Genomic DNA, 23,331 nt, shown 5'->3' with positions numbered 1-23,331 from the left:
AATGTGTTTCGGCATGTTTCATCTTATCATGACCTATATAGCCTTCTAACTTTCCGAGCAAAAGTCTATATGAATGGTCGTGTGGTCAGATCCGTGGGTATCAACACCAACGACCATCACTCAAATCTCACTTGCTTCAGTGCTGGTGGATTCTGTTGGAGTTTAGTATTTAAACAATCGTATCGCCGTTCTAGTTCTAGCGATGCATAACTTCAATGCGAAACCATACAACAGTACAGAGGAAATGAGAAAGCTATCCTCCAAGCGATGGAGCTCAGCTGGTTGGGGTATCCCACCAACAGATAGCGCCACCAGCTTTTTTGCTATTTTTAGAATGCATGAGTCGTTTGCCGTCTGCTAAACGAAGTCTTTCTATATTCCGTTTAGGTAGAGAACTTGAGTCGTTTAGAAGCCGTTTAGTGGTCGTTTAGTGGATTTGTGGCACTTGGGTTGTAATACGCCATCTATTGATCAAACCAATGAAGCTGTGGAGCTTTCATTTTTTTCTATGGATATTCAATTTTCCAGTCGTTTAAGCTTAATCTGTGGCGCTTGGGAAGTGGGGTACCAATTCAGCGCAGTGCAAGCCGAAAGAAACGGAAAGGAAGGGGTATGAGGAAAATACAATGAAACGGCGCGAGCGAGCGTTCTTTTCAGTGAGAGCGCCTCGTGCATTTTAAAGGCATGCAATAGAGCGCATTCTTTCCGTGGTAGCGCTCTATCCGCCATTTTTAATTTTTAGACCAAAACAACGGACTTCGGATCCGATCTTGGGCCGGACCCCCACCGTGTGTTTCTACTTACCCCTAGCCTGAAAATTTCATTCTCTTTGTCAGTCGGGTAAGCTTTAACCGCAGACAGCGAGATTCAAATTCAAATTTAAATGATTTTCTTTGATGAGCAATTCTCGGAATCCACGTAACTGACATTTTCTACTTATTATGAACATCAAAATTTAACGGATAAGAATAAAAAGTGCCTGGCAAACAAACGTGCATCAGCGCGATAAGTAACAAATGAGGTTAGCAATCCTTCAAACAGCCAAGCTTAAACGACTGAAAAATCAAATATCTTTGATTTTCGGTAGGATAAATGGAAAATCGGTAGTTTTAAGGCGGTCATTTGTGAATCGGTAGGCATATAAAAAATCGGTAGGAATACAGATAAATCGGTATTTCTGGTCACTCTGATTGCAAGATACGCCAAACAAACTGTCACAACAAAACACCCACAAGAAATGTCGATTTATCGCTACGGATAGTGCGGATTTAAGAATATTGAATATTTTAGTGAATAATTTGCAAAATCAAAAACCAATATGCCTGAAGCAAGCACAGCCGTATTTGAGAAGGATAACTTCAATGCTGAAAAGTGTAAGTAAAAGGGACAGCACAGCAAAATGGAACGCTGCTTACCCACAGATGACGACAACAAGAACCACATCTCTTGGTTGGTTTTATTTACAGATGTGAAAAATCTGGTGCAGGATTGTGTCGGTGGTCCGGAGCTGCAGCAAACAAAGCAAAAGATCCAATCTCTTAGTGAGACTGTATCGTCTACGCTGAAAAAACATGTGTACGAAAATTACATGCAGTTTATCGAAACGGCGAAAGAGATCTCACGTAAGCGCCGATGCTGGTCCAAAGTACAACATGAAACATTTGGCGTAACTTTCTTCCGCTTTCACTAGATCTGGAGTCGGAGATGTACCAGCTGTCGCACATACTGATCGAGCAACGCAATCTACTGACAACGCTTCGCGACGAATCGATGCTCGACGATCAAAAAAACATCATCGAAGATCAAAGCCTAGATCCCAACGTGAACGAGGAGCAACAAAATCGAAAGGCAATCCAGCTAATTAAGGAATCACTCATCGGTTACAAGAGCAATCTGGATGATAAAGTTTTCATTCACGAAGGTGGTCTGATTGAGCTGGATTCCAACGACTATCGGCCCATCTGTCGCATCCATTTGTTCCTGTTTAACGAGGTCCTGGTGCTGGCGAAAGTGCGAAATGAAAAGTAAGCGTGCATTTGATTGACCTGCGGACGTTACGTTAAGGCGTGTTTAACCGATTCACATTCGCTGGTTGCCTTCTTTTTTTTCAGAAAACTTGAATTTCAAACAGAATACGAAACGAAGAAGATTGCCGTGATAAACATCAAGGATTTGGATGGAGTGAACAAGAACGCGATCAATGTAATAACGAGCGATGGAGCGCGCATGTTTCAGTGCATCAATTCAGCCGCCAAGCTGGAATGGATCGATAAGTTTGAGCATGCCATCAAGTTCCACCAGCTGAAGAAGCCGAAGAAAGCGCAAGCCCCACAGCCCCCGACGAGCTTGAAGTTCGAGGCACCGCAAAAGTCAACCGACAGTGAGCTGCTCACCCTTAGCCCGACCGCCTCGGAAATGGGACGCGTCATCGTGGAGAATCTACCGCCTGAGTGGCTTGTGACGGCGCCGGAGGAAATACAGGCGGAAATAGCCCAGCGACACTTTGAGGACTGTCTGGCGCTGCTGCAAAAGTGTGAGGATCACCTCGCCCAGGACAGCACCTTCCACGGTGCAGCGGAAATTGGGGAAAAGATCAAAACGCTCAAAGGTTCGCTGGCGTCGGTGCTAATGCACGAGCTGTCCAACTCGCAGAGCCGCAGCCTACAGGCAGCGCTGCGCTCGAGTCGCCGACCGCTGAAGCTGCTGGTCGAGATGGAAAAGTCGCGCGAAGCGTGCGGGATCCTGCTGCGCGTGTGTACAAGTGCTATTCGCACCTCGCAGCGCCAGGCACGGCGCAACAATTTGGCCGTGTCGGAGCTGTTCTTCTGCGACGTGGCGCTTGTGGCAAGCGAGTTTCTGCGTGCGTTCAGCGCAAAGGCATCTTGCACTAGTGCACTGATCGTGTGGTGCAACATGGAACTGCAGTACTTTGCCTCACAGCTCATTAAGCACTATCTTACGAAGGACACGCAGCTCGAGATGGTGGCGAAGGTGGTAGAAGGTGTGCGCGAGCCTTGCTTGAAGCTGCGTGAAATAGGACTCGACCTGTCCTACCACATGGAGGGTCTGTTGCGTAGCACGCTAGGCCAACTGCTGGATGAAGCTCGATACCGACTGGTCGATTCGATCGGTCGTACCGAGGACCCGTGGCAACCATACAATCTGCAAACGAAAACCGGTCTCCGCACGCTGCTAAAAGAATTCGATGTGCTGGGCATCGACTTCCGGGCGTACGTGACGGGCGACACGTGGATTAATCTAACACAGGCAACGGTTAGTTTCTGTCGCCATCTGCTGCAAACCACAGAAAGCTGTGCCTATCTAGCGAAGTACGATTCGCTGCAGCGCGATTCTGAGATGCTCATTCGCGAGCTGTTCCTTTCGCAACATTCCATCAAACCGCCCAACTCGCTGAATGCAGACGTAAGTACAAACACGTAGGTGAAATGGGAGAAAAATAACAAAAAAATAACACAAACCAACTTACCTTTCAGATGAACTTTGTGGCGAAAAACAAAACCTACATGGCGGAAGTTCTGCTACCTATTGCGATGAAGCGATTCGAACGGATTGCCGGTAAAAAACCGGACTTGCTTATGGAGTTGCACACTCAACTTCGAACTGTTCCACCAAAACCGAAACCCCGTAGTGTCTATCAAACGGACGTGCTGTAGGCGAACATTAGAATATATGTGGACTATTACGCCATTAGAATATATCTATAAACATGTCTAACAAACGACGACTAACTGTTCGGTAATAGAGTGCGAACGATCTTTACCGAGCGAAATTATTTATTCGGCGTCAAACTTAATTTTTTTACCCGCGAAAGGTTTGATTCCGCTCTGGGCCTGTTTCGCAGCCCAGGACGGATGTAGGTCAGAGCTGTCAGCTTGAGACTTGTGAACACCGTTGCCGTATGCTGATCTACCACTGTTAAAAGGTAGTACAGCATTCCGGGCCTGCTTTGCAGGGTGTAGATCGTTGTTTTTCCGATTATCTGTCGGGTGCATTCGTTTTATAACGGTCGGGTCGCCGTGGTTACTGCCGTCATTATCATCATCATTGAATGCAATCTTTTTGCCGGCAAATGGTTTAATTCCGCTCTGTGCTTGTTTAGCCGCCCACGATGGGTGAAGATCATTGTTTGAGGTGTGCTTTGGTGGAAAGCTCCTCGTACCATTCCCATCAAAGATTTTAGTTCCATTTCGCGCTTGCTTCGCCGCCCACGAAGGATGAAGGTGTGATTTGCTATTGAAATTGTCGCTTTTTGGTTGGTTGGAAGTAAATTCTGCCCGTTCATTATCATTATCATCCGCGTCGAACACCACCTTTTTGCCAGCGAAAGGTTTAATTCCTTGCTGGGCCTGTTTGGCCGCCCAAGACGGATGAAGATCGCTTTGTCTATCAGATTTACTGGGATATCGGTTGGTGGCAACTGGTTTCATGTTTGTATCACCATCCTCTGCGTCAAATACCACCTTTTTGCCAGCAAAAGGTTTAATTCCTTGCTGGGCCTGTTTGGCCGCCCAAGACGGATGAAGATCGCTTTGTCTATCAGATTTACTTGGAAATCGGTTGGTGGCAACTGGTTTCATATTTGTATCACCATCCTCTGCGTCAAACACAATCTTTTTGCCAGCGAAAGGTTTAATTCCTTGCTGGGCCTGTTTGGCCGCCCAAGACGGATGAAGATCGCTTTGACTATCAGATTTACTGGGATATCGGTTGGTGCCAACTGGTTTCATGTTTGTATCACCATCCTCTGCGTCAAATACCACCTTTTTGCCAGCGAAAGGTTTAATGCCTTGCTGAGCCTGTTTGGCAGCCCAAGACGGATGAAGATCGTCGTTAATTTTAGACGATTGATTATACATTTGCTTCCCATTGGCAAACTTTCCTTTCCCGCCAAGGTTACTTGCTTTGCTGTGCGTCGTATAGTTCTGCCCAACGTCCAGTTCTGCAAACAATATAAAAACATTTAAATGTAAATCAAATAGCAATCAATCAAGTAAGTAGGTAATGTACCTTCATCATTATCCTGTTCTTGCCATTGCTGCTCTCGTTTTTTCCGCTTATTGGCAAACTTCCAGCTTTCTTCTTCTTCTTCTTCCGAATCTTCATCTCCTTCTGCCCGAGGTTTGAGTTTTGGAGCGACTGCCACGTACCGTTCTCCCGTTTCCGTAATGAAGAAGCTGTCCGTTAACAGCTCAACTCCGTCTTCTTCGTCGTCGTCCTCGGGTGCTTTGTAATTTACAACCTTCTTTTTCGCTGGAAGACTTTGATTATATGGTAGTTCAGGTTCGCTGATGATCGGTTTGCTTTCCTGGTCAATAGCTTTCTTCGGCTTAGCGACAGAAACATAATTTTTCCGTGATTCCAAAGCATTAGCGTCCGAATCTTCATCACTGGCGTAATCGGGATCACTTTCACTGACGGACACGCTAGGAGAACTTCGTTGGTCGAACTGCTCTTCCTCATCAGATTGATCGGATTCATTCAGCTTAATGCTCCGCGGCTCAGAGCCGTCGTCCGATTCGTACGAATCGTACGAAGCAATTCTTGTTTGTTGCACAACATCCGTTCCATCGTTATCCAGCTTACGTTTCAGTTTGTTCTTGTTATCGGACGCGTCATTTTGTTTTCCGGTGTTTTGCTTCTTTTTCTCCTCTTTTGCTAGCCGCTTCGCAATCCTTTCCTTTTTCTTCTGCTTGTTCACGGATGTTTTTATCTTACTCTTCTTCTTAAGGACCTCAAGCAGCTTTGATTTTTCACCTTTGCCAAATTGACCTTCGAGCGATTTGAGGTGCCGAACTAGCTTCTCATCTTCCATAAACCGGGCAATGCTGCGCTGTTCAATAGAGGGCGGATCCGCCGGCTGGCCATTTTTCGCTGGCTGATATTGAATGACTTTCTCCAACAATGCAGCAGGAGAGAGTGATTTAATGTTGGTAAGGATGGCCACGTAGTTTTCCGCTTTTTTCTGGGCACGCGGATCAGAACTCGTTGCAGCTTTCGCCGTGAACAGCTTGCTCAGTCGTACCAACTTGTGCATGATGACAACGCGCCTTGTTTTCAGAAGCGTTTGGAGTTTGTTAATCTGTTGCGTTTAATGAAAAGATGATTAATGATATCCTTTATCAGAAACGTGTATTGCGGCGTGTCTTACCTCTTTAATTAGTTTACATTTATCCATTTTTAAACGAAACCGCACCGGAGATGTTTCGGAAAACGTGAGTCTATCAAACTGTCATCATTGTTTACGTTTCTAGAACATGTGTCTTTGACAGCGGTAAGGGCGTCTACACACTGGCCACTTCATTTTCATATGTGAAATTATTATTAGCATCATGCAATAAATGCATAATGCATCACGCGATTGGTAAAAAGCTACACAACCAAGAACGACTTTCTTATTTTTTGTTTGTATAAGAGTATTTTTGTTCATTTACCAATAATATTAAACACATGTTGTTAAATTAGGTACGTTGTTACGTATGCAAGTCTGCACGGAGCCAAAAAGCGGTTACGTTTGAATTGAACGTTTAAACAACAACGCACCAGCGCATATAGAAATTAATTAGGTTGGGGAGTATGAGGACAGCATAATTTTACCGGCAATAGCACCGTTTTCCTACCCACTACGGCAATTCTTATTCATGCTAATGTCCTAATGGTAGACAAGTTGGAATGTTGAGGTATTCCCCGGTGTCCTGTAGAACACCGTCCGGAGCGCAGCGGAACGGATCCTTTGTTACTTCCAGCCACTTCTGCAAACGTTCACTCAACTGCTGGAATGTGTCCTTCATGCTGCTCTTCCCGAACAGATTTCTCGACTCGGTCGGATCCATCTTCAGATCGTACAACTCCCACTCGGGGCGGTGATAGTACGTACGAAGCGTTTTGTACCACGGAACTGGTTGATTTGCGAGTGTGCGATTGAGAATGTCTTGGAACGTGGGGGACACGTAGAAATCCTGATCAATCGGAAACGGTAGCTGATAGTTAAGATTGTGAATCAGCTTGTAGCGCTTCGTCCGTATCGCTCTCATCGGGTAGGCCATGGTGATCTCGTGGAAGCTCTGACTCGCAAACACAGCATCATCCGGTTGATTAGATGGCTCTTGGAACAGGAGCGGCAGTAAACTCCGCCCGGTTAGTGTGGTCGGCTGCGGATGGGTGAGGTTAAACCACTCGAGGATCGTCGGGACGAGATCAAGATGGCTTGTCATCGAGTACGTCACTTCGTTGCGGCGAACGCCCTTCTCTGGTGATCGTATGAACATTGGTTCCGCCATGCCTGGATCGTACAGATTGGTTCTTGCCGCGGGCATAGGCGGTCCATTGTCGGAGGTGTACACGACCAGCGTGTCGTCCTCAAGGCCTGCATCGCGCAGCTCTTTCAGTACCAAACCAACACCCTGATCAAGCCGTGAGATGGTTGTGTACTGTGCAGCTAGATCGTATCGAGCTGGTTGCGTGTCTGGCACGTAGTACGGTAGATCGATCTCATCCCACACGTAGTAGATCGGATGCCAGTCCGGAATCAAGCCCATTCCTTCTTCTCCCGAGCCCCATCGCTCACAGAAGCTACCATACTGGGGCGTTACATGACCGCATCGATGTGGATCGTGAAACGATACCATCAGGAAGAATGGCTCGTTGCTGGTTGACTTGGTTTGATGCAGAAATTCTCTAACGAAGAGCTTTATCTGCGTAATGTTACGTCCGACCTGATTGATCGGGTACTGTTCCTCGGTGCGCTCGTAGTCAAACTTGTACGTTTCATCCGGTCCGACATGTTTTTTTCCGATCAAACCCGTTCGTATGCCGGCCTTTCCGAGCACCGATGAAATGCTGTGTACCTTCGGCAGGGAGTTGAAATTGTGCACCCCATTGTGCAGTCCGTACTGGCCATTTTGGTGCTCCGGCATGCCCGTCAGTATTGAGGCGCGTGACGGCGAGCAGCTGCTTACCGAAGCATACGCGTTGTTGAAGATGAGACTCTCTTTCGCCAATGCATCCAAGAAAGGAGTTTGCACGATTCGGTTCCGATAAGCGCCCATCTCGAAGCCGCCATCATCAGCTACGGGAAAGAGGATGAAGAGTTATAGCGATATTTTCTTTGCATCAGTCTGTTTTTCCTTTTCTTGTTTACCCAATAGAAGCAACACATTTTTGGCCTCGGATGGAACGGATGACAACAAAACCAGACTTAGCAACAGTTCCGTGTGCCACGACATCTTTTAGTCGCTCATCTAACTTAGTTCCTACGATCACCTTTCACTTTGCTCAACTGCTTGTGTCCGTATCCTCTGGTGCTGGAACAGTGCGTCTTACGATTGTTGAACACAAGGTCCCAAAACAGAATAGTGATGACTTAATTATTTGCAGTCTATCACTTCAACCGCTTCCTTTTCCAGTGGCTGATTTTCAGCCGAAGCACGCTATTGCTTTACTGCAGCGATCTCGTGGATTAGTTTAGTATAATATAATTCAAACATTGTTTATAAAGAGTGCATTTGGTAGAGGTTATAATTTGTAGCGTATTGTTTCGCGTACCACAAAAAACGATCATTATAAACCTTGTCGAAGTGAAAGTTTGGAACTATTATTCCCAAGCAACAAAATATGCTTGTTTGTTATTTTCATGCTCGTTTGCGAGCTTGTATCGAATCTAACCCATAAAACTTGTGAAACATTGGCTTTTAATTTGTCATAGAAAATACACAAAAAAGGCTGTCTCTAAGATTCCTATGTTTTAAAAAGTAGCTCAATTTTGCAAACAGTGCTACTTGTCTCGCGCGACATTTCTGCTTCATCCGAAACAATCGAATTATTCAGTTTGATTACCAGTCAGATTAAAAACAAACTCAAACAAATAAATTTGAGCACATTTTAGCTATTTTTTATGTTTTCAAACCAAAAATAAGTAGGTTGACTGGGACAAATGAGCATTTTTAATCTACGCCGAGTGAAATTTTGAGCTATTTTTGATCACGCGAGGCGTTGTCGCTCTATGTCTATTTGAACGGCCGAAGACTTGCTGTTCTTACGGAGCATATTGGCGAGTGTACTAAGGTTCTTCACTGAGTTAGTACTATCGATGTATTCAATTTTCCGTCGATATGCATTCAGGAGCATGAGGGCGTGTGAATATACTGATGTTTGTAGTCGTTCCCATTCTCCTACAAAACTGATGCATCAAAATCCGTCTAAAGTGGTTGCCTAAAAAATAGCAAAAAAACACATCAGGATAAGCGTACACTGCAGCACTGTCCTAAAGGCCGGGCTACATTGATCGTACTCTCTGGTGTAATTTTGATTTTCACTAGCGCACCTGGTGGCGAATGAGCGAAGCTTTTTTTTGGTCATCGAGGGAATGGTCGTGCTGGATCTCAAAATTAAGTTGTTTTTCCATCGTTTTTTGCCATGAAAATGGATGCAATGCGTACAGGACATGTGCATCTACCTTTTACAAAACTTTTCTTGTCCAAATTAGGTTAAAAACATGGAAAAATTACATATTTTTTGAAGCGGCTCCAAATTGTTTGGAAAAATGCTTCGGTCACCTGCCGCCAGGTGCGCTAGTGAAAATCAACATTACACCAGAGAGTACGATCAATGTAGCAAGGCCTTAATATTACAATACACCTACCTCTTGCAATGTACCGGCAATGTACAGCATGGCGCATTTGTAGATGATCTGCAAGATGCACATTAACTTTGAAACGAGCACTGTAGGCAAGTAAAGCAAGGGTAGAGACAATGAGCGAGATGCAGCGACATTCGAACGTCAAAAACCCTCGCCATGTTGTACGGGCCAATGAGCTAAATGTCAAGGTACGAAACACGAAAATGAAAAATAAAGACACAGAAAAATAAATGTTTCCATCTGAAAGGTTTATATTGTGCAAAGTAACAGTAATTGTTTCCTCTCGACAAGCAAAGTGCGTTTTGAAATAGAGCGTAATATTCTATCTTCTTTTCGGGTGCTAATCCTCCCGCAAATAAGCTGCCAACAGTAGCTGACGACGGTTTAAGTGTAGAAAACATGTCGGAGTCCTACGGTAAATATTACACGCACTCAAAGCTGCCTCTGCCCCGATTCGCTGGCAGTAGCAACAAAGCGACTCATTAATATGCACTGTTAACCTTTTTTGTTGTTTTGGGGGGTGTTTTTACATGGTTTTTCCTGTTGCTTCTACTTCATATTCTCCATCACCTACGTTATGATACCCGCATGTTCCAGATTATCTTTTCAAGTTTCTCATCATTGGCCGTGCTGGTAGTGGCAAATCCTGCTTGCTTCATCACTTTATCGAGAACAAGTGTAAGTAAACGAAGCGCTGTAGACCCTGGCCGGAAAGCGAGGCCAGCGAAACGCAATGAACTGGAACGGTAGAGCGCTAATGCGTAAATATCAGCAGATGGGCGATGTTCTTCGAAGTGCCACACTCTTTTAATCGCGTTCGAACCTTAAGTTTGAGCAGTAACAATCTCGGTTTGTTTTATTTTCTGTGCGTATTTTTTTTTCATGCTCGGCGGCCCGAATGTGCAGTTAAGGAGGACAGCTCACATACAATCGGGGTCGAATTTGGATCCCGGATCGTGAATGTCGGCGGCAAATCGATAAAGCTACAGATTTGGGATACGGCTGGACAGGAGCGTTTTCGATCGGTGACGCGGTCGTACTATCGTGGTGCTGCTGGTGCTTTGCTGGTGTACGATACGACTTCACGGGACAGCTTCAATGTGCTCTGGAACTGGCTGAACGATGCGCGTACGTTGGCAAGCCAGAACATCTGCATACTGCTCGTGGGAAACAAAAAAGATCTGGAAGAGGATCGCGAGGTCACGTTCCTGGAGGCGAGCAACTTTGCGCAGGAGAACGAGCTCATCTTTCTAGAGACGAGCGCCAAGACGGGTGAAAACGTAGAGGAGGCATTCCTGAAATGCTCCAAAACCATCCTTGCGAAGATCGAAACGGGGGAGCTCGATCCGGAACGGATTGGCAGTGGCATTCAGTACGGGGACACCTCGGCACGCAATGCGGCCGGAACGCTCGCGAGCGGACAGCAGCCGAGGAGCCGACTGCGGCCGGATTGTTCCGGCGGCGGCGGCAGTTGCCGATCGTAGAAAGTGACGAAGGCTAGTGACGCCCGCGGTCTGTGTAAGTTTGTACCATGATCAATCCTGTTCTTATATATCAAGTTTGCCTACACTCTGGGGCGGAATGTATTGAAATGGTGGGTACCGCTACCCAGGGTGGGCGACATCCGTGACGGGTGTCCGTTATCCGAGCACAGGATATGCATTCGTTGGGACTGTTTCAATCAAAACGAGAAGCATTGCTTCTTTCTGTGTGCAGAGGAATGAATCTCAAAATTGTGCTACCTTAAATGATTATATTCACGCAAAAGGCGAAAAGAGTTGTGCGGATGGCCGTTGGCCATTCGAGTTATTTTGGATTCAGTATTGGACAATTACATACTATACTAAAACTACGCTATTCATTCAGATGCAAGAGTGTCTGAAGCATCCTATCGACCTGCGCCTTTTCGAACGCATTTCAGTCAATCTGTGTTACACTTGAACTTATCATTCATAAACACACACTAATCTTCCCGGTTTAACATGATATTGATATTATCCCTTGGTAGTTTTCTCCGTGCTTTGGTTGTTGTTACACATTGTATTACATAGTATGGCGCTTGTTTTTCTTTTACGTTAATGTTTCATTTATCAATTTGCACAATTTCCCCACCAATTTAACTAGGTATCCAGCTAGATCATTATTTACCGCGATTTGGATAATTACTTCAGCAAAACGAATAACATGTTTTCAAATAAATATGCTAGGGACCCGAAATTCTGAGTGAGATACGTATGCTTCTCAAAAATTTAAAGCCACCTATTAATCAAACGACAGCAACAAACTTAGCAAATAGTAAAATTATTTTCCCTCAATAGCTTTCCGTTATACTCCAATGAGTAGTTTTGCAACCCAATTGGTGATTTGGTTCGATGTCAAGAGGATCGGAAGAATCGATTTATATTAAAACAACTGTACCGTAGATTTAAATGACAGAGCCTTCGGTTTAACACCGGTTTGAAATGTTTAGGGAATGTGATGTTAAATTACGAATCGCGGGGCAATGTGCAGAGACGACTAAACAACTTAAACCACTTAGATGTAACTGTAAAGAAAGAAAAGTGAGATAGAGAGGGAGGGAACGAGAGCGATAACAAAAAAAAAACATAAAAATCGAACTACAAAATGAAACTTTATTGTGCATTAGATATCTTTATACCTGAGTAGACGGGAGGAGAACATTAAAACCAATAAATTTGTTCAACGATATATTTTTTCCATTTAATGGAACCACATCCCCTAGCATCCACTTGATGACAATACTGTTGTGTATAGAAAGCACCATTATATTACATAGATTAAACTTAAATTGTCAATCGCATTGGTTTCATTTTAAAGTGAACATGTGAGTTGCTCAATTTTATTTTATTTATAGGTTTTTCCAGGAGTTCTAATAGCTGTGGTTCACTTTATTGGCACTTTCTTCCGTGAAATGAACTTAATGTACTGGGAATTGGACTCTATACCACCCTTGTAGGACAAATCCAATAGGAATTTCCACAAATCCAATAGTCCAAAAAGGGTGCCTTCGAATCAAATTTCCATCATATGAATTTCATTTCGCATAAGAAAGATTCAAGAAAGTGTCCAACACTATGAGAACCTCTAGAAAACCCTGCATCGGCGGTATCGACAATCAATCCGGTATATAGGTTCAGCATAATGCAAATGTTTGTTATATATTGATCATAACTTTATTGTTATTTATTGATTATAATTTATCTAGCATAATGATTATAGTAAGATATAGATTTTTTTTAAATTTTATTTTTAACATTCGGTATCATGCTGCCGTACACAGAGAAACCGGTCGGAAGACGAGCCTGTAGTATTGTTATGGTAAGTATTTGGCGTATTTTATAATAACAAGTACAAACAAAACGGCTTCATTTCAACATAACATTGTTTTATCTTTCAGTATCCAAAGTTCGACAAGAAAAGTTTAAACTCTTCTTGAGCTGCCGATACGGATTGGGCCCATAGTGCGGATCGGGGTGGGGCTGAAGAACAAAAAAAAAACATCTTAGCGTGCAGCAACGCGGTTACTCTCTATGCTCCCGAAGCGCGCGATTCCGTATGTTTCTGGTAGCGTTCCGGGCCTGCAGAGAGAGCGAGCGCAGCTCGCGCTACGTTGATGCCGAGACCGTCCGAGGGTTGATTCCGCACCGTGAAACAGTTCATGCTCGTTCGCGTGCCGGAACGGTTGTGACTCGCACGGTGCTCGTCGTACAATAATAGCCCTAGGCTGGTTGGTTCATAATTCGGGGTGGCGCTCGCACACTGCTGCAGCTCTACGCAAAGGCCCCTGAGGGAGTATCGTCCGCGTAACAGGATCCCGGTACGTCCTTTACAGCCCCGGAAGCGAACCGCGTTGTTCGATGTTCGCTAGTGGAGGCGCATCGTAAGCACCGTGGGCCAGCCGCACGGCAGAGCATTTACACGGTTGTGGTCGAGAAGCTGCGGCATCGAGGATCGGTCGTCAATCGGTCGTCCTGTCTGCCTGCGCACGGAGATCGCGTTTTAAGTGTTGAGCGTACGCACCTGAGCGCGATTGCGGTATCGGGCGCGTCGGCCTTGCCAAGGTTGTTCGTGATGCTTACGTCGAGTGTCAGTGCACGAGGTAGCTAAAATAGCGTAAGAAAAAGATCAAAGTGTCGAGCCTGACCGGGGCAGCCAGCTATACTAACCCGGTCAATCACTGCGCGCATCCCGCATCGTGCTGGGGCAGAAGATTCAAGAGCACGCTCGTGAGTGAAACGTGTCGCAATCTGGTTCAGGCATATGGATCCAAAGCCGCGGAAGTTGGTACCGTCGTGTGTGCAACGTTGTCAAATTCGACGTTTTCGTGGTGTTGGTTATTATCGCCCCGATCGCGCGGGATCGAGCGCACAGGTGTATGCGTGATTGCCGGTTGAAACAGTTTTATCACGTGCGTTAGTGATGTGTATCGGGCGTTTGACAGCCCTATCCATTCAACTTGCTGCTGATGCTGATGCCGAGGAGCTTCGACGAGAGTGCCAAAAAGTGCGGAAAGGTAAGTGGCAACGTGCAACACGGCGTCACAATACAATGCCGGATAATTGAGGGAATGTTTTCTCCGCTTGATGCTGGTGTTATTTAACCTTTGCGGTGGGGGTCAACGGTTCTTGTGTGCAAGTGATTTTTAGGCGGCATGGATCGTTCTTGTAGCGACAACTGCGATCGTAGCCCTGGCTGCGTGGTTGCGCTCGGTTACGTTTTCAGTTGCCATTTCGCCTTCCGCTTTGTCCGAAACTGGTTTGATTGGCTGGCCCGAGGCAGGCTGCTGCCACGCTGCCCAAGTTAGACACCCAGCCATCAAGGCGTCCCAAACCGCAGCGTTCTTGAGCACTGGCAGGATTGGTGATCTAGACTCGTGGCTGGGCACGGCGTTGTGCGTGAGAATAGTGTCTTGTTCTGCATGGTAAGCATCGCGGAGTCTCATCACGATCACCTCCGACAGCCATGATTACCAGAGCCCAATGTAAGATGGTACGGCAAACAGTAAGTGACTGCTTATTGATTTTCTTTTGTGGTATGCAAAAGTGAGGCCAAATTTGTTGAAGACCTTTGAAAAATTTTCCCACATGGTACATTGAAATTTACCTATGTCTAAATACATGTCCCGAACCTTGAAGGGGGTGACATGCTTTTCTTCAAACCCTTCAATCAGAAACATCTTTCCTAGGGACCGAGCTCGCAGTAGTCAGTGTCCCACTGTGGAATGGGCCACTGTCGTCTTAGATGCGCAGTGTTCCTTGCGGGAAACGACGCTCTGTCCCCCCCCCCCCCTGATGTGCTGACGGCGCGAGATTTTTTGTTTTCTGTTTTCGGACATTCCCGGGGCACGCCCGGGCGTGTGAGGATCGCCTAGCGTCGCGGTATGTTTGCCTTGCCTGTCCGCCTTCCCCGTCCTCCAAAACTCTTTGTGATACATGCCAGTGAAGCACTTTTCCCACTCGTCCGACCGACACGGTAACCGGCGGTCGGTGTGTTTGTGAACCAGCCGCGCCCGCCCAGTACTCCCAGGTTGGCGTGGTCGCACGCAAAGGTGTACCCTCGGTGTAAAGGTGTACCACACAAGCGTAACCAATAGCCGTGCGATAGGGTGGCTACTTACCCACCGCACGGTGGGGCCACCACACCACACGCCCGACCAATGACGAGGGAAGGCCGGGCGAGAGCGGGAAAGATGCAACACAGCAGCAGCGCACAAACACACGCGTCGCGTAACGAAATTGGAGCCGAACTGCTGAACGCATCGGTTTTTGTGCAATCCGTACCGGCGCGCTGACCACGGCAGCAGCGGGTGGAGGGAATTTCCGCGAGTGAAATCGTACCTCGGTCCCGGTGGTGCTGGGCGATGTCCTCTCCACGCTCATTTGCTGACCTTATTTTTGACGCGATGGTCGCTACAATCCGCCACCGTACCTGTCTTCCAATCTGGCAACACTTTTAATCAATGGAACCAGCCCCACGTTTCGTGTGGATTATGTGGGTGGAAGGGACGTTGGTGGTCTGGGGATTTGATTTTTTTTTAATTTGCTTGTTCCTGTTATTGTTTGTGTAATTACAGCCAGTACCGCTGAGACTTTGGGTGGCACGATCGGTCTAGGCTTGCATGACGGGTTGCGCTTAACGGTCATGGGATCTTCGGAATAAGAATTTGTTGGGTAATCCATTATTTTCCTTGGGACGTCGGTGATCGGTCGGTTGGTTTCAACGGCACAACCCAAGCTGCTTCGGGGATGGGTGCATTGATGCGACATTGCGGCTAGCGCCGGCATGACCGTATCGTACAATGCCATTTACCCACTAACCACCTTGAAATTTGAACAGGTGCACGTGACCTACGGGCGCTTATGGGCCAACCAGTAACGGCGATGCGGGTGTGAGAGAAAGAGAGAGAGAGAGTAATGCATGCCATTACTGGCAATTAGTGTTTCGATGCTCAGTAAATGAGCGGTAAAGGACTTGTGCTGTGTGTCGTACGCAATAGACAGACTTCGCAAGTGTGAAGATGAACTTGAAAAAATGCGAATGTACACAGAATGTCGAATTGCGGTGCGTTTATTTTGGCCGCATATAAATCGTTATATTAATGGGTGAAGGGGTACTGCAAAGGTACAAACTTATTATGGGACAGACGCAAACCCCGAGGATGTGTTTCTTGAGTTTATTGTGAATTTTAGCCAATGCTTAGATAATATTTATAAATTGATAACACATTGTTCCGCAATGTTATGCTCAAAATTTTTTTGTGGATCAGTGTTAATGAGTTCTATCAATAAGTCCCATACATGTTTCTTCTAGTTCTTATGTCAGAACTCAAAACCTCAAAACAATGCTCGATCACGAATCTTGACGTAAGTTTGTTTTTTAAATGAAGCATATGTGTTCAAAATCCTAACCATGACCACTTTGCTCCATGTTCTTTCAGCCGATTCCGATGCTGGAATCGGTTCCGGAACCCGATTCCGCAGCCGATTCTGGAGTTGGTTTTGGAATTGATTCCGCGATCAAAATCGGCTCTGGAATCGTAATTGACCTAGGAATCGCAATTTGCCCCGGTAACGGAATCAGGATTGACTCCAGAAATGGAATTAGCTACGGAATGAGAATCAGTTCTTGAATTGAAAAAAGAAGTTTCAGAAGCGAAATCATTCCGGGAATCTCTCCGGATCCGGGAAGATGAGAATGGATCGTTTAGAAGTAAATTTTGATGCTTTGTGGCTATCTATACGTAGCATCGTTTTACCAAAACGCCTAGTCTTATAGAGATTCCAACCCGACTCCGTTGCGAAATCGATTCTGATTTCGCAGCCAATTCCGATTCCGGAGCCGATTCTGGAATCAATTCCAATTCTAGTTTCCTATTCGATTCTGGAACTGGAACTTCGGAGCTAGCCGGAATCGATTCCGACAAAAATTTCATTATTCCCACCACTAGTTCCTCCGTACATTTTTATTCTCCCGGAAAACACAGAATTTTTTTTTAAATCTCGGTTTAAATCATATTTTTGCTTCTTATTTGCTCCAACATAACCGTAATTTTGGCTAAGCCCCAGGGATGTTCAGTCCTGTGATGGGCATGTTGTTAAGTCGTATCACGTGTTTACTGTACTACGGAATAATTGTAATTATTGAACTGAAAATGTGTGTAATTTATAGAAAGTATTAATTTATTTTCCTATGGTATGCGATAAAGTTAAGCAAAATCGTTTTCTTCTACAGACCTTTAAGTTCAGAAACATAATTGAGTGTACGCTCCCGCCACTTTGATGCTCCTGAGCCGCGCTCTCTAACGCAACTTGTCACTGTGTCGTGTCCCAGCTGTTTTTGCAGATTCCCGATAAAACATTTTCTCCGCCACGATCGCGCACTGGTTCGATGTTTACTGTCGCTCTACCACCCTCATCTTCCTACAATTCTGCCGCCCGCACGGGCGGGACCGCAGAATAGAATGTACAAAAAATTTACGATTTAAAAACATTCCCACCCCGGTAGTATTTTTAGCCCCGTCTCGTCGATTTTGCGCCTTTCGGTCTGCCAATCCGCCCATCCGGCGGGCGCGGGTGTACATTTTTATCTCGGTGAGTTAATTTTTGATCTCGGAAAATTGTTCCTGTTTGCTTGTCGGTAAATTTCCACGAACTCTTACCCTATCCGTTTGGCCCCCATCGATCGATTGGCCGAAACGGACGCGAAATCCGTTGGGTTTTGGTTTGGCTTACCATTTGCTCGTCGAGGATATCGCCAAACTAGATTTAGTGACGATGAAAGTTGAACTGTTTGTGGCTGGCATTTGCAGATGCGTCCATGGTGGTAATGGAAAACCGTAAGTCTCCTTCGCCTGCACCCCTTCAGTTTCAACGGCAGCAAAATGTTTGATCGCCAGCAAAGTGGTAATCGTTATTGCATCATGTGGCGGAATCGCTGGTAGCAGTGCGTTTGGATGGTCACCGTACGGTGATCCCCGGGGTCAGCTGGTTTTACTCGCACACAATACACACACACGCACACTGGCACGCAGCCGGAAGCTAGATCGGGGATGCGTTTGATCGTAACGGAGGGGGTGAAAGAAGCGATCAAGTTTCGGTCCACCGTACCAGGATGGTAGATATTTTGGGGCGGCTTTCGGCTTACCACCCGCTGGAAAGCAGCGGTTGTATCAAGCATTTTGTTTAGCTTAGAAGAGGAAATGCCGGTTCGATTGCTAACGATGCGGAAAGGGCATTACATGACGGCCTCTTAATGATCGATGATTGACCACCGGCGGGCGCGATCCGGCCCTGGTCGGTTCATCTTTCTCCAGCACGAAGAAAGCAGAGGATTGCCGAAATCGCTTTCCCTTAGAATACACTGCTCTAGTAGTGCGTTCGTTATGAAATTGGGGTCGCTTGCTGGTTACACCACCACCACCACCAGCAGCAGCAGGCATTAAAAGCAGCTCCAGCTTTTAATCCAGATCGCTGCAACCGTTGTACAGAATTTCGCCCTCCACTGTTATTCACAGATTTGGGTTGTCGTGTCGGTCAAACGCTTCTTATACTGCAAGCGCAAAGCAACGCGACAGTAATCAGGGCCGCGCGTGACCATCCCCCCCCCTCTTAGTAGGTGGGTGTTGTGTGTGTGTGTGTGTGTGTTTGTGGTAGCAGCTGCTAGTGGTGTTACCAACGAAGCACTGCCAAAATGAAGGAAAAAAATAACATTAAAGCATTCAAACAAATGTGAATGATAACCGAATCTGAGGGTAGCAGCTGAGCTCTCCTGGGAGGAGGAGGGGGATTGTGACGGTTATCATCACGGAATGATTGTTGAAAGGGATGTCTGAATTTAGAGAGTTGTATTAAATTGCTAATTTTTTTTCGTGTGTCGCTGGTAGAAGAAGACGAGACAGATTAACATAGCATTCGCTTGATCGTCTGAAAGGCAATTAACGTACGCATCATTTCATGTTTTAATTCAACCGTTGGCTGCTCATGCTGTGACCGCGCACTACGTGTATCCGCAGCCCATCTGTGGCGCCTTGTCAAGAGCTAAATCAAAAACTGAACGATGATAAAGAGAGGAAGAGAGAGAGAGAGAGAGAGAGAGCAAATCGAGGTGAAACGTCTTGTTGAAACAAAAGCAATTAATATTGCAACAAACCCCGCGTCCCTCGGATAACGAGTGTGCGCGGTCGGGGATTTAAATTCTAGCAGAATGTAAAAATTTATCCCAAAATAATAACAAAACAAAACAAAAAAAGCGCATAAAATGCACATATGCTTCGTCACGCAGAGAACCGTCTCTGGCTCGGCGCGGCTCGCGTTGCCGTCGGATTTCGCACCGAGCTCGTAATTACATTACCAATGTTGCCATTTCTCTCCTTACCCAACGCTTTTCAGCGACTGCTGTATTATCATCTATCTCGTATCGTGTCGCTTCTGCAGCAGCATCCCCCGCGGGGGTACGTGTGGTAGAGTGGTACGGTGTGCCTTCACCGTAACACGGGGGATTGTGCACATTGCACATAAATTATCGCGACAGGGCAGCATAAACAAATCACCAGCCGGGGCACCGGCCACCCGACGATGATTATCTGGCGGCGGCGGCGGCGGTGGTGGTAAAAACGTGTTCATTCTTTTTTTTGTGTGCCACCGTCACTTACCCGGATTGTGCCTTCTCCCCTTCCCACACCTTCTCCCCCTCCCTACCCGCCCGGGCTGGCGGAAGCGCAAGCCAGTTGCGGAGGTCGCTGCTCCCGTGGCGCGATCGCGAAAATCGCCAGCCACCCTAGCGCGCTCTGCATTACGGAATGGGAGGAGGAAGTTCACTTAACGTCTTCATTCTCGTGGTAGTTTTTGGGCGGTAAAAGAATGCAGGCGATTGCAAGCGCATTTTTGCTGCTGCTGCTGATGCTGCTGTTGTTATTGTTCGATTCGATTTCGATGCACAATCTCTTTTCGATGCACATTCACTCTTACTTTCTGCCACAAATTCTCAGTCAGTTGCAGTATTCCCAAACGGGGGATCCGTGTCTGTGGATGTAGCGGTTTTCTTGATGGACTGGAGGAACTGTCTAACGTTTGTCGTTTTCTTCCAGCAATCTTTAATGTGTGTGTGTGTGTGTGTGTTTGTGTGCGATTGCGTTTTTCGATAGGGCTGTCCTAGACGGTTTTGAATTTCCCTCCGGGTGTGGCGCAACCTTGGAGACACACGAACCTACGAGGACTTCATCTACGTTACGTATACAGGGAGATGTGCCCCGGCGTGCGCGTGCCTGCGTGGTTCTATAAATGGGCCGTCTTTCATACATTTTTATGGGTGGATGGGTTGCTAACGTATTCACCGTATGTGCCGACGGGATAAATGGTTACGGGTGACTCATCGTGTGGCGTCTACTGGTCGGTGAAAATGGCTTCCGGGAGCATCAGCGAATGGACATCCTGGCGAAATGAGACAGCACATCATCGGTTTATTGCATCTGGAATCGATCGAATATGTTCCTAGGGCGCCTTGAGCGTCTTGTGCTTCTATTTAAGCGAAGGGAGTAACGAAAATGTTTGACACCTTACTGTCCAACAAAGATAGTGACATAATTTTTCATATTTTTCCACAAAAATGAAAATAGACTGGGTTGATTTTGGACAGACGCGTTGGCTGTTGCAGGTTCCATGAGTCACCTAAGTTCCTTAAAAAAAAGGTTTACATATACCGCATACAAATAACTTAAAATATGCCCAAGACGAAGAAGAACTTGGCAGCTTTCCTCGTTTTACGATTTATTCATCAAGTTCCATTTATTTTTGAATCGTTTTCACAGTTTATTAGTATCATTCGATTCGAGATAATTACAATTGATCTAAAACACTTTTGGCTACGCCCAAAAAAACGTGGGAACGACCCAAAAACTATGGGAAATTTTATGTCGGATGCACGGACATTTACATAATGTATGTAACATTAATGTAAAGGACATAAATGTAATAGAACATGTTTTTTCCTAATTCTAAATTATTAGCACGGGCCCGGATTATCCTAATCTGCTTTAGCTCAGCCGCACGAATGAAACTTCCCACAGAATGCGTGCTGTAAGTTTAAAAAACCTTGAAAACCCCTGTAATGTTAGATTTGACACATATTTTTATGTATCTTCTTCCTCTTGTTTAGCACACCTACTGTTTTCGAACTAGGCCTGCCTTAGCCACAAACGGCTATCAGCTTGGCTATCAGTGATTTGATTGGTTTACCCCTTATCAACGGTGACTTGATTGGTTTACAGGTCTGGACAATCAGACCAACAACTGTACTGCGAGGCCGGGATTACGATACAATTACATAAATTGGAATAAAATGGAAGCGCAACGTTCATTTGCACTTCATTCATAAAATGGAAACACTTCAATGCAAAAAAAAACTAAATCCTTGAACAAATCGTACAATATTTAGAGGTCTTTAAATTTTTATTTAAGCATGTTAACTCTTAAGATAATTCAGTTGGTATTTGTTCAAATTTTATTCTATTTGAAATGTTCCATTACGTTGATTTTACTCCTTAAAGTGCCCTGTAATGAAAGTGCACCACAAGGGCTCTCTGATCATTGAAAAGTTCATCATCCCTACACGTGATGAGTGCTAAAGTCCTTGGGGGAGATAGATGGTCAGCGTCTTCCGTTTGTTTTTTTGTTCGCCACTACCGTTTAATGGTTTCACCCATCATCAATCATAAAAAAATCATCCTCCACAGCAGTGCAAATAAATTGCAATTACACGGCCTATTTGTCGAAGCACCCTCTGCCACGCATCCCAGAAGCACATTGTCACACTGTGTGCAAGTAATTCCGGCATTTTTAAAACAGGAATGTTTAAAGTGAAAGAGAAATAAAAATCTTTCGCCCGTAAAAGCAATGCCATTTCGATTGTCTCGGCGTTATCTTTCGATTGTTTCATAATCATTTATCTCAATTGGCGCGGTGGCCGTTTGCTTTGGTGGGATGGAATTGGTCCCGTCCCCTTTGCTGCGGGACTGCGGGAAGGACTTTTCCAACAAAACAGGATGTACATTAAATAAAAGAACAGGGTTTATCCATCGTTGGCTGTCATCAAATTATAATTACTGCACAAAACACACACACACAAACTCATCATGCAGTCCGGGTGGGGTAAGCCCAACGCGAAGCGACAGAGGATCGGTTGATCATCGCAATGGATCGGATTGCTCTTCAGCAGGCCGTGTGCGAAAGCACTTAACGCACGAAGCAGTGAATGATGTTTTTCTCCCCTTTTTCTTTGCGATCGGATTGCTTATGTCTCCATACTGTCTGTTCTCGATGGAGCTCTTGGGGCGTGTGTTGACGTTTGAAGACGTTCTGCACACTTTTCTGCACAAAAGTGGCTGCCAGTGTTTGGATGCTGCTACAGGACGGGATGGGCGAGGGTGGTTAAAGCCGCTCGACCCACGGTCGTTAATATCAATTTAAAATCCATTTTAAGCGTTTTTCAATTCACATCTTCCGCCCGGCGTTAGCGAAGTGCAGTGACAGTGACGATGAGCAATCGGAATCTTTGCTGTCCTCGGTTGCTGTCCCCGGCAAATAGGCACAGAAGTGTGGCGTGGTGCATGGCAAACGTGTTGTTTCGGTGTTGTTTGCACAGTACGTGTTGTTCCTTACGTTTCACTGAGGGGGTGAGCTGGACCCATTTCGCCTGTCCTTTCTCTTAATCCAATGCTCCAATTTCATCCTTTCAGTCACAACAACAGCACAAAATCCACGGATCGATCGCAGACGGCTTCGTTTTTTGAGCTTGTTGCGCCGAACAAGGTCGACCTCCGGTTGGCCATAAAACTAGGACGTTCTACTTGTTGTTTCGCAGAACCATTTCGCCTACAAACATACCCACTCGGTCATGGTTTAACAGCGGAAAATGGGTGCACCAGCTTTAGGCAAGTAATTAAAAGCGGGATCATTTCCTTCGGGAGTTTCCAATTCCCGCTTGGCATGGTTTGTTGCGGCACGGCAAGTTCAATGCTCGCGTTATGTCTGCCGCTTCGTTAGCACTTCCTGTTCTCCCGGCCTCCTGCGCTGCGCGGCCACCGATCGATCGATGAAGATATCGCGTTTCGGCAGCGTGTCGAGCACCACATCCTTTCCCACTGTGCCGGCGCTCGGCAG

General features: G+C 45.9%; 5 protein-coding genes across 12 annotated transcripts in view; 3 read left to right on the top strand and 2 right to left on the bottom strand.

The window, feature by feature from the left end:
- Positions 1-1,198: 1,198 nt before the first annotated feature.
- Positions 1,199-3,776, top strand: LOC120949140 (exocyst complex component 8). Its single transcript, XM_040366185.2, has 5 exons — positions 1,199-1,373; positions 1,467-1,622; positions 1,691-2,024; positions 2,112-3,423; positions 3,495-3,776. Exons 1-5 carry the CDS (start codon positions 1,319-1,321, stop codon positions 3,672-3,674), a joined length of 2,037 nt encoding a protein of 678 aa, XP_040222119.2. The 5' UTR covers positions 1,199-1,318; the 3' UTR covers positions 3,675-3,776.
- On the bottom strand, positions 3,761-6,267 carry LOC120949139 (uncharacterized). Its single transcript, XM_040366184.2, has 3 exons — positions 6,170-6,267; positions 5,029-6,100; positions 3,761-4,960 (listed from the first exon to the last, which is right to left on the bottom strand). Exons 1-3 carry the CDS (start codon positions 6,194-6,196, stop codon positions 3,795-3,797), a joined length of 2,265 nt encoding a protein of 754 aa, XP_040222118.2. The 5' UTR covers positions 6,197-6,267; the 3' UTR covers positions 3,761-3,794.
- A 139-nt stretch (positions 6,268-6,406) lies between these two features.
- LOC120949141 (N-sulphoglucosamine sulphohydrolase) lies at positions 6,407-8,453 on the bottom strand. The gene is made up of 2 exons (XM_040366187.2): positions 8,159-8,453; positions 6,407-8,086 (listed from the first exon to the last, which is right to left on the bottom strand). The coding sequence occupies exons 1-2, from the start codon at positions 8,241-8,243 to the stop codon at positions 6,663-6,665; spliced, it is 1,509 nt and encodes a 502-aa protein (XP_040222121.2). The 5' UTR covers positions 8,244-8,453; the 3' UTR covers positions 6,407-6,662.
- Positions 8,454-9,864: 1,411 nt separating this feature from the next.
- LOC120950485 (ras-related protein Rab-4B) lies at positions 9,865-12,364 on the top strand. The gene is made up of 3 exons (XM_040368554.2): positions 9,865-10,070; positions 10,253-10,333; positions 10,562-12,364. Exons 1-3 carry the CDS (start codon positions 10,055-10,057, stop codon positions 11,137-11,139), a joined length of 675 nt encoding a protein of 224 aa, XP_040224488.2. The 5' UTR covers positions 9,865-10,054; the 3' UTR covers positions 11,140-12,364.
- Positions 12,365-13,317: 953 nt separating this feature from the next.
- Positions 13,318-23,331, top strand: part of LOC120948177 (A disintegrin and metalloproteinase with thrombospondin motifs 9) — a 146,602-nt gene continuing 136,588 nt past the window's right edge. For all 8 annotated transcript variants that reach the window (XM_040364236.2, XM_040364242.2, XM_040364238.2 and 5 more), the window contains exon 1: positions 13,318-14,189. The gene's annotated coding sequence lies outside the window, so the exon portion shown is untranslated. The remainder of the gene's footprint in view (positions 14,190-23,331) is intronic.

Source organism: Anopheles coluzzii, chromosome 2, assembly GCF_943734685.1.
Source record: "Anopheles coluzzii chromosome 2, AcolN3, whole genome shotgun sequence".
Lineage (NCBI taxonomy): Eukaryota > Metazoa > Arthropoda > Insecta > Diptera > Culicidae > Anopheles > Anopheles coluzzii.
This window is presented reverse-complemented; position numbering and strand designations above follow the sequence as displayed.